This window comes from Gallinula chloropus (genome assembly GCF_964237585.1).
Source record: "Gallinula chloropus genome assembly, chromosome: 8".
Classification (NCBI taxonomy): Eukaryota; Metazoa; Chordata; class Aves; order Gruiformes; family Rallidae; genus Gallinula; species Gallinula chloropus.
This window is the reverse complement of record NC_140093.1, coordinates 21,365,737-21,376,779: the sequence shown is the minus strand read 5'-3', so window position 1 is coordinate 21,376,779 and position 11,043 is coordinate 21,365,737. Positions and strand designations below refer to the sequence as shown.

The 11,043-nt window shown below is 43.1% G+C and overlaps 2 protein-coding genes across 2 annotated transcripts; one reads left to right on the top strand and one right to left on the bottom strand.

The window, feature by feature from the left end:
- Nucleotides 1–2,762: 2,762 nt before the first annotated feature.
- ARL14 (ARF like GTPase 14) lies at nt 2,763–3,493 on the bottom strand (the record flags this gene model as incomplete). Its single annotated transcript, XM_084267325.1, has 1 exon — nt 2,763–3,493. The coding sequence occupies exon 1, from the start codon at nt 3,345–3,347 to the stop codon at nt 2,763–2,765; it is 585 nt and encodes a 194-aa protein (XP_084123451.1). The 5' UTR covers nt 3,348–3,493.
- A 6,441-nt stretch (nt 3,494–9,934) lies between these two features.
- B3GALNT1 (beta-1,3-N-acetylgalactosaminyltransferase 1 (Globoside blood group)) lies at nt 9,935–10,894 on the top strand (the record flags this gene model as incomplete). The annotated part of the gene is made up of 1 exon (XM_084267362.1): nt 9,935–10,894. One exon carries the CDS (start codon nt 9,935–9,937, stop codon nt 10,892–10,894), a length of 960 nt encoding a protein of 319 aa, XP_084123488.1.
- Nucleotides 10,895–11,043: the final 149 nt, after the last annotated feature.

Sequence of the window (11,043 nt, the reverse complement as noted above, 5' to 3'; positions counted from 1 at the left end):
AGATTGTATTTTTACCACAAGTAGAATTCCACTTTGTTGTACTCTGGAACATAAAGACAATTCTGCTCATTATATAACTCAGCCAAGCAGCCAAAAGATGTCAGAGTCTCCACAGCAGGATGAAGCTGTAAAATACACCTTCCTGCCCACACAATATGCTTTTTTCAGGGATCCTTCCCAAAACACCCTGAGCAATCAGGGAGATTCTTTACTCCGGATGTAAGAAGGAAATTTTCAGCAGATTCTGTATCCTCTGTCTCCTCATCCTAAAGAAGCCCCCAAGCAGACTATTTACTCATACTGTGTAGAAAACGACCAGCTAGCTCCAGGAGCAGAGGAACTAGTTAAGCCTGGGCTGTATGGGTTTCTGTCCTCTTGAGACTGACATGGAACATGTTGTCTCCTAAGGGATTAGGTTTTTGTACCTTACCAGCCTCACCTTCCTTGGGGGCACCAGTCTGGTCACTTTCCTCTACCTCACTGATTTATTTTTTTTTTAAATTAAACTTTCAGGACTGTAATTCCTTTGAGAACTTGTGCCTCTATCTAACTTCACTGATATTTATTTTAAAGCTTTAAAATTATTCAAAAAGGTAGGGGTCTCCATGGGCATATAAAACAGGCATGGCCTCACTTCTTTAGGAAACCAAGCTCTTAGAAAAATCAATTTTTAAGGACTTGATATTCTGTAAAGTGAATGGAATAGAGTTTATTTCCTTTGAAGCATAATGTAAAAGATTTTCTTCAAGTCAATGTGAGTTTCATTTAACCTAATTTGATAACCTGGAGAAGGGACTGTGTGTCTGAAAGCTTATTCTCTTTTTCAGCTATATGAGCTGGTCTATTCTACTACTTTATTTCTCTCTTCAAAACTTGCTTCTTGTCTAATTAGAGACCCTAGTGCACTCTCATTAAATCTCTCAAGGAGTATTTCTCCCTGAGGAAGTCCTGAGGCCAGTGAACTAGACTCAGATTTTTAATAGGCAAATGATTAAACTAGTGGGAAAATTCAATATGTAACCTAGACATGCAAATATTTAAAAATACATTGATCTGAAATATTACATTTTTTAACATTGAATAGTTCAGTTTAGAGAAATAACATTTCTGTTATTGTAGGCTTTTAAAAAATCTTTTCAGAGCAGAAGATGATGTTTTAGACTGAGCCTAAATTATCAGACCAGGCAATGACAAATCTAAACACTTGCTATCTTTATAGAAGTGTAGACTCAACATGACTCAGGATTTAGCCCACGGTAATTACTGTCAGTATTAATAACAGCTTCTGTTGAGAAACCTTCCTCTTTGTTTACTATTTCAGCAAATTCACCTGATGATTTCTGTCTTTGAATAATATATGCATGAGACAACAGGGTACGTGGGGGGTGTTTTTCTTGCTGTTTCACCCATCTCTAACTTGAAATTCCTGAACTGTTCATTAGTAAGGACTACACATGAATTACTTGGCATAATCATTTTGTCACAAGAGAAGGGCTCACCAGCTGACCCCTGCCACAATTTTTTTTTCAGAGAGCATAACTGGGTAGTTCATTTTGCCCAGGGAGTCTCAAGGCACCAAGTTATTAAATGACTTCCCCATGGTCAGAGATGGTGGTAGACATAGGGAAAAAGATAAATCCAGCTATCAACACAAGCATCCCAACCACTGGAGCATCCTGCCTCTGCAGACCTTGCTCAGGAAGGCAGAAATGGTTGGGCTGGATTTTCTGGGACTGTATAGCCAATAATTAGATGGTCTCTTTTCTCTTGCTTTCAAAAGAGCAAGCCCTTTTCAGCCTTAGTGTTTAAACTGTTTTCAGGGTTCATGCGGTTCAATTAGTCTTCTAGTTCTCAAACCTTCGTTTCTTTAATGGCATTCAGAATGCTAATTCACTCCATCAATTGGGAAGCAGGAACTTCACTTGGAATTTGTTTCTACAAACTGTAGCAATAGGATTAGCAATTCTGTGCCACTTATGCTACATTTAATCAAACCTAAATTTATCAGTAACAAAATTTCAGGTGGCTTCAGTACAGGCAGGACAGGATCCACTAAGATCTGTTAAAAAACGAACAAGGAACCCATCCTCCCATTCCTCCCCCACCCCGAAACCCACTGGAGACCAGTGCTTTGCTGGACTGATCCCATGGCTTCCGTTGCTCTGCTCTTGGCTAAGGACAGAAATGCAACAGTGCAGAAACAAACTGGTACATGGAAATCCGTAACATCAGACCTACACCTTACACGCTGGATCCCAGTTTTGTCTGCAGCATGGTAAGGAGCAGATCCTCTAGAACAAGGTAATATCCAACAACTCTTTCAGATTCACAGGTTCTCTTGTACATAACTAAGAGTTACTACAGTTCTACATGAGAAATACATCCATGGAGCATCTGTTACCAAACATTTTCTCTCTCATTTTTCTTGCTGCACAAACAACTTGGCTATTTTATGCCTTGACAACGTACTGGATTTAAGCATTTGAAGCACTGCTCACCTATTATGTTTCCACTTGTACAATTCAGAAGCTCAACTCCGCCTTTTTCATCATTCAACAGCCACACTTCTGAGCTGAGTAACCCCAAGTATATGCTGCAGAGTAGCGACTCAGAAGCATCTGCAGATATAACAATATCATTTAATACTGTTGAAGTTCTTTATAAATATTTAGAAGAGTTCTCCAGAATCCAGTCTTTTCAGATACAGTCTGTCCAACAAAATATGTCGATTAGAGTTCACCAGCATTTGAGGATGGAAATTATTAAAGGGTTTCCATTTCCTTAAGGATTGTAAAAGTCTCCTTCGACCTGCTGTATTGTTTTGCAAATATGGTTAGTCTTTGGAGAGCTTCTGACAGACCTTCTCCTGTGATAGCACAACAGGGTTGTACGTACCAATTTCTGTCGCTGCAGTACCTCTTCATGTTGAATCTCCTGGTTATTTCCTCAGCGTTCAACGCTCCAGGCAAGTCCTGCTTGTTCGCCAGCAGGACGACTGGCACGCTTTTCATAAATTCGTGCTTTAAAATCAGTACAAATTCTTTCTTTGATTCCTCCAGACGTCGCTTATCACAGCTGTCCACGACATACAGCAGTCCATCTGTGTTTTCCAGGAAATTGCACCAGACCTGTCTCATTTTCTGCTGTCCTCCAACATCCCAAAATGTCAGTGTAAAATCCTTCGCGGTTTCAATCATATCAACATTAAACCCAATCGTTGGAATCGTTAGAAAAACATCGTTGTACTTGAACTTGTACAGCAGCGTGGATTTCCCAGCAGCATCAAGTCCTAACATCAGTATATTAGCTTGCTTGACTTTGGAGTGTTTGGTGTGCTGGAGGCCCATTTGTGCTGTGGTGTTCTCCAGTAAAGCCTTTAAAGCTGGAATTTGCCCTCTTCCATGAAGCCAGTTTCTGTCAGCAAGATGTCTGTCTCCCTCCGTGAGGTGAAGCGCAAAGAGTAAGGAAGACAAAGGGGAAGAAGCAGCTTTGTGCCACGGAAAGTAAATAAAAGCTCTGTATAAATACACGCTGGATGTTATCAACTCACTAGCACGCAGACAGTATTTATGAAGGTGTAACGTTCAGTGCCAAGCCTGTGGGTGGAACAAGTATGAGTAACGTTACTGACTGGTCACAAGCACAAAGGTTACTCTTTGTACAGTGAACCACACTTACATGACCGTTTAAGAACTCTACATTGAGAAGTTGCGTGTACTGAAACGGCAGCAGCCTGGTTATACTCCCTAATCCCAGCGGGATTAGGGAACCACTAGCTGACTGCCCTGTTTCAGTATGTGCCAAGGGATAAATCCCTTCATTGCTGCATCCAAATCTCTTTTGGAAAAGGAACAAATCATAGGCACAGCCAGCAAGGAGGGGAAGTCTTAGGGCTTTTCCATCTTTATCAATCCAAAAATTGATGAATTACCTGATTTACTGTTGCATCTCATCCCCCAGCAACTAGTTAATCTCAAGAGGTTTCTAAGGTGAGTCTACTTGGGCACAAAGACTCTGTCAAACCCTAAAAAAACTCCTCTGAAAAACATGTTCTGCTCTAACCGGTTGCCTCCCACTTGGTTACTCTTCTTCCTCGCTCATAGATGAACTTGGCTGCTTTGATTACACTGGATTGTAAATTTGGTGAGGTAAATTTGTGTGAACAAGTTTAAAGGTACTCTGCCTGGTGGAGACTAAATAGTGATGTTATCTTCTGGTCATCACTGAGATTCAGCTACCTGAAATTAAACATTTCTGTTGGCCTCATTATGCTCCATTGTTGCCCACTGATCCAGGATGAAGATTTCCTTCAGGAAAGGAACAAGAAGGGGGGAAGTAACCAAGTCTCAACAAAAAGATCATTTCTGGCCAGCATTCCAAATAATAGAATTAAATTAAAAGAGAATATAGAAAACAATGTCTACTATTAATTCATATCAAGCATCCATTCTTTTGGCAGTAGACCTACGCTGGGCTGGCCCAAAGAGCACCGAGTACTGTGATGCTTATTTGCCCTTATACCCAGACGTGCTGGTATTAGTTATTGCCATTTGGTTTTGCTCCACAAAGTACACAATCAGCAAAAAAGACGTGAAGGTCTTCTGGCCAAATGAGCTGCTGACTGATAGGGTAATCATTTTGATAATTACGACATTGGTTGCTCAGCTGTTACACATGTTGCGTAAAATAGACCTCAGTCCTGACAGACAAGTTATAATCTGGTTTCTCTTGAAGCTAAGAGGGTTATACCAGAACTAATTGGGGGCAACGAAGGATGACAGTGACATACTCACTGTGGTGCTTTTTTCATATTTAATAACAGGTATAGATTACGTGTAGGATTTTTTTCCAGGAGTGGGTCATGATGAATTAAACCAGGGAATAAAGCATTTGCATTTCTTTATAAATAATGTGTAATAAATTGTAAAATGGGAAGATGGGAAACTATGCAAAACACATTGTTAGCGCAGTCAAATGAACCATAATTCCCTGCAAAATAGTGTGCCATTTCCTTGAAATATGGTTATCTTCTGCAAGGGCAAAACCTCCCTTCTGTGCAAGCCCTGACAGGGGGGATGGATGGTGGGTGTCCCTGGGCTGCGCTGTGATGGAGAGATTACTCATGGTTCTCTGCGCTATGTGTTTGCTCTGACTGTTTGATATTTATGGTCTCAACTGTTACTTCATTACATCAGACTATCATTTTAAAGAAGTCATTAAGCAATGTCTGACCTTTTATAAGCAAATCAAGCGTATTTCCAGGACAGACAGACAGCTCCTGAAGACTCCATCCATGGTTTTGTAGTTTGTAACTATACCTGAGCTCGGTTCAGAGCAAGACTGGGGACGCAGAGCCACTTCCTGCCATGCCTTCTGCCTTACCATGGAGTTTATTTACCAGCACCAGTCCAAACCAGAGCCGCAGCCAGCTCCACCTGGTACAGCACGCCACCGCCTTCACACAGAGGCTCTAAACCTACATTTACACCGAGGGAAAAGCATTTGAGAGAGTCAGAAAACCACCTTTGCTTTGGCCAAAGGTGTATTTGCTTTGCAGGGGTGAGGCTATCTCGCTTGTGCTGGGTTTGCCCAATGCGTTTGGTTTGAAAACCCCAGAGTAATTAAACAAAAAGCCAGGACAGCTGATTTACCATCAATTAATCGCAACTCAAACTTTGGACAATAAACCTTTCATAAATTATGTAGGTTTACATAAACTCTGTACGTTCCCAGGTTGTCCAAGCAGGATAAATTCCACAACAGCTGGTGTGCTCCTGTCACCTTACAACATGTAATTGGAAGAAATAGTTCGGGGAGGCTCAGGAGTGAATCCTCACCGCCATCGGTTCTAGTGGCTGAAGCAGGAGAGCAAGGGCTGCTCGGAAAGCCCCGGCCTTGACGCGCAGCCCTGAGGCGCTCTGGGACCAGCTGGAGCCCTGAGGCGGCCCGCCCGCCGGGAGCAAGCAGGGCGCCAAACCGCGCTCCGGGGGAAGGCTGGGAGCCCAGCAGCGCCATTTCTGCGCCCTCCCGGCGCTGCCAGGTCTGCCGCGGGGCCCGAACTCCGCGGTTCTGCCGATCCTGACGGGAGACGGAGGAAGCGGCGGAATTTCACCGCGCCCGCGGCGCCCTGTGAGTCTGAGAAGACGACGCGGCCGGTGCTGTGAGGAGACGCGGCCGCTACGCACGGGAGGCGCCACACCCTGCCCTGCCCCGCCCCACCCGGCTGGCGGGAGGCGGCTGGAGCGCGGTAACGGGCATGATAACGGTACCGGCCTGTGCGTGTCTGTGAGGGGAATATCACTATTCCCCCCTCACGACGGGGCGCCGCCATTTAACGCCCTGCCGGCAGGTCGGGAGGAGGGGGTGGGGAGGGGGACGGCGGCCGCGGCCCCTTGAGGCGCTGAGGGAAGGGAACACCCGCCTCAGCGGTGTGCGGCGGGAACCCGCTGCCCAAACACTGAATACCCTTCTGTCACCGCATTGTCCTTCTTATGTCATGGTGAAACGGGTGGAAAACCTGTGTGAGATTTCAGCAGGGGGCGGTACGCTTCCTCACAATGACTTCTACTTTTTGGGCTGCTCCATCTTCTTTCACCTGAGCCTTGAGGAAGGGCGCCGGGGAGGGAGAATTTTTGGGCGGTTTGAAGTGAGGGTAACGCGTAGTTAAGGGTTTTTTAAAGCAATACTTGAAATATTTGTTTAGTAGATCGTCAAAGCCCAGGATCATGCAAAAATTCCTCTAGTTTCTGTGGGTAGTAGAAAGAGAAGCCAGGAATAAGAATGTATTTCTTAACTATTTCTGTTGGTAGCTTTTTTTTTAGAAAAATCCCCTCACAAAACCAAACCAAAAGCCACACTTTTTTTCCTGTACAGCTAACATTATAAATATGGTATTTTAAAAATCTTAAATTTTACTTAAATTTGACAATTGGTTGTTGTAATTACCAGACTTTAATGATAATTTGCCACCTTTTTCCTGTCTGCACTCAATAACCACCCAACCATAGCAGACTGTGAGAAATTCATCTAAAATTTCTTTGAAGCATGCTCAGGACATCTCAATTTTGTTTTAAAGCTGATGAGTTTTATCTGACAGTACATCTCATGCTGTCCTGCTTGGAAGCAATAGAAAGTGTTTCCCTGAAAGGAGCAGTTCTTGACCTGCTATTGCTGCTGCTGTGTGCCCCATGCTGCCAGGGCTCAGCTGAAAGGTAAAAATCCTGGGCAAATAAAGTCTGGAAGTGGTGGGGAACCTGACCTGCAGCTGCACCACTGCTCAAAAGTGCCAGCTGAACTGTCAGACCACACTTCTTCAACCTAGTTTCTTTGGGCTGAGCAATTGGAATAGAAAGAGAAGGGGATTTCCACATTGAGGGAGAGCTGTGGTTAGGGATTCCCCTTTAATTCTTTTACTCTTTTCTACGTGTGTTTGGAGTTTTGCTGTTGGAAGATGGCTGCCTGTATTCTGAATTCTCTGTGCTGCAGGAATAGCTGTCTTGGGGAGTGTATTTTCTGCCCCACGATCACCACAAAGGCCTTCTTTTGGTAAGCCTGTGCTGGCTTGCAGACAGTGTAGTACAGCACTGGAGGAATGTGACCTTAGGGAAGAGAACAGCTGTGCTACAGGCTTTTTATACTAGTATGGTGGCTTTAGGGTTGTGCTTTGCAGTGTGTGGGCAAGGTACCCAAATGGATGATTTATTTCCCAAGATTTTTCATTATGTAGCAAATCAGACATCAGTCTCCGATGCTGTTGTTCAAAATGTCATGAGATCAGACTTTGCTGTCCATAAAGAATCAAAATTCTTATTATCAGGTTAGTCTTCCATTAGCTAGTCAAAAACTGATCAAACTTTGGTATGCTTTTGCTTGAAAGTGATCATCAAGCCCTGAGAAATGTTATTTGTATAAAATTAAACACTGATCCATAACTTTGGTTTCTTCCAGTATGTATGTTTCATATGGTTCACTGAAAGGGATGTGTGTAAAAAGTGAGAGGAGTTGAGCTTTTTTAGTAGCTTTTTTTTTTCTTCCTGTAAAGCTGTGAATACCAGATCATCTGAGGGGGGTTTTTCCAGTTATAGTCAACTTCCCTAAAGTTGATCAGTCCTGATGAGTTTCCTCTGCACTTGCAGAACTTCTCTTTTGTTTTACTTGTGTTTGTTTAATCCTGGTGGAGAAAAAGCAGCGAAACAACATAAAACTTTTGATGTTCTGTGTCTTTCATAAGCTGGGACTTAATAAAACTGACTTGTTCACCTGCAGTGAAGTGAGGATTGACTCCTGTGAGCCACACAGTGTTTGTGGAGTAACCTAGCTTTGAGAGGGATCAGTCTGAAACTCTTCTATCTCAGTAGTTACTTGTATAAAATTGCTTTAATGCATTTTAAGTGGTGAGCTATGCTTCACTGGGGAAACGTGCTCCTGATGCTGGGTCATTAATTTAAAGTCAAATCATACACAGAAATACAAGGCAGGTGGGCTCTAGCAAACCAAATTCACCTAAATTCCAGCATGATATGTTGGGGTTTGGATTGATTTTGTTTTAATGTAAAGCATTTACAAGTCCTGTGGCAATCATTTTTGAAGGGAAGTGTAACAGTAATTAATTGCACTGCGAAATTGAACCTTCCATCGTCCTTAATGTGCCTTTGTGGATACTTTACAGTACAGAGTAAATATTATTACTGCAAACATTTAGAATATAGTTTGGAACTCCCCTGGTAAGACACTGTAATTATTTCGGTTTAAAAATATCTAATACATGTTCACAGGCTATGTAGTTTTAAAGAGCTGTAGTGAAGGTAAGCACTGCTAAATGGAGGGTACAGGACCGGGACCCTGGTTTTAAATCTAGTTTTGGGAGGATGTACTGATTTGAGTATCTAGTCCTGACGTTGTGGGTTTGGTTTGTGTGGTGTGCCTGACAGAGAGAAGCCAATCAGTAACAGTTTTGTAGATTTATCGTGAAAATAACACAGATGGGATCCTTGGGAGTAGCAGGAGGATTTGTGGTGTCTTGTTTGTTTAAATGGAACATAACAGAAGGATTTGTGAAACTTCTTTAAGACTGGAGGCTTGTCTGCTGCTGTGGATTCTCTGCTGCTCCAAGTTTCTATGACAAAGCTGGTTGCAATGCCCCTTTATTAAATCACTTGATTTAATTAGCACATATTAGAAAATAAATGGCTCCCTAATGTTGTGGGAGTAGCCAGTAGCCATTTCTTTGGGCAGTGCAAGAGCTCGGTCTGCCTTTCAAGATGGGTTTGTGTTTGTGTGTGTGCAGCTCATAAGGAAGTTGATTTTTCTCCCCCAGCACTTATTCCTTCAATTCAGAGTGAGCAGCTGCTCAGCCCTTAAATGAGGGATGAAATATTTGCTTGTGCTTCTCTTTTTACTTGCTTTCTTGGCTGATTTGTTCCAGCCTATAAAAACTAGCAGGACTTCCTTTCTTTAAAATAAATCACAGATTTTTGAAGCCTCTGAACATCAGTTTGCTGAGCAGTTTGTAGCTGTTAATTTTGTAGGCGGTATTCCTCCCCTGAGAGCTGAGTGGAAGACGTTGTGCTGAGGTGCTTGACGTGTGACCTTTTGCAGAGATCAGCTTTATGCAGGGGGAATTTCCAAGGGGAAAGCTGTGAGGTTTCAATCCACACTGTGCTCAGTGTTCTGTTTCTGGGATACAGCAGTGACTGACAATGCACAGGGAGCCTGGACCAATGGGTCTTGGATTTGTCATCCTTATGCTATAGGACACTTTCCAGTGATGCTGTAGGCAAGAGAAATAAAACATATATTTGAATAATAGTGTTCTGAATAAACCTTTTTCATTTCTCTTTCAGGAAGAAACACGCTCCAGAACTTGTGGTATGGTGTTTGAAGGATACTGATGCTCTTCTGCCAGTTAAGTTACCGTCCAGTTCCAGTTAGTGCCATGTATGTGAGACCATTAAAATGGATCTTTTTGTTTCTCCTCCTATTTTCTGTCCTAACAATGTGGTACATAACTTTTTCCTCCAACACCGTGATCGAGCGCACAAACCTGATGTATTTCTATGAGTATGAACCGATCTACAAGCAGCGCTACCCCTTCACCCTGCGGGAGCGCTCACCATGCAGAGACACAAACCCCTTCCTTGTCATCTTGGTGTCTTCGCGTCCCAGGGAGGTGAAGTCACGGCAGGCCATCAGGGCAACCTGGGCATCGCGGAGCTTCTGGTGGGGACGCCGAATTCTAACCCTGTTCTTACTGGGTCAGGACACTCAGGAAGAAGAGGACGCTGCGGCACTGTCGGTGGAGGATGAAAGCGTCCTCTACGGTGACATCATTCGCCAGGATTTTATGGACACTTATGACAACCTCACCTTGAAAACGATCATGGCCTTTCGGTGGGTCACGGAGTTCTGTTCGAACGCGAGGTTCCTCATGAAGACCGATGCTGATGTCTTCATCAACACTGCTAACCTGGTCAAGTATCTTCTGAAGCTAAATTCCTCAGAGAACATTTTCACTGGTTATCCTCTGATAGATAACTTTGCCTACAGGGGCTTTTACAGAAAGTCATACATCTCTTATGATGAATATCCATTCCAGTTGTTTCCTCCCTATTGCAGTGGGATGGGTTATATATTGGATGGAAAACTGGCTCTGAGGATCTATGAGCTGATGAGTCATATCAAACCTATTAAATTTGAGGATGTTTATGTTGGGATTTGCTTAAATATACTTAAAGTGAACATCAGTCTTCCAGAAGATAAACAATTCTTTATTCATAAAATTAATTTTGATATCTGCAAGTACAGACATTTGATTGCAGTACATGGCCTTACATCAAGTGAGATCATTGGGTTTTGGCAGGATTTGTCATCGAACACCTCGATTACTTGCCTTTGATTCAGTGTTAATATGTAAATTTAAACCTATTCGATGCGAAAACGTTTACATACAGGGCAATGCAAACCAGAACCAGTGTTACAGATGACTTGGCCTAAGGAAACCTGCGCTACTAGAGCAAAACTGCGACAGCAACACTTGTCTGGGAC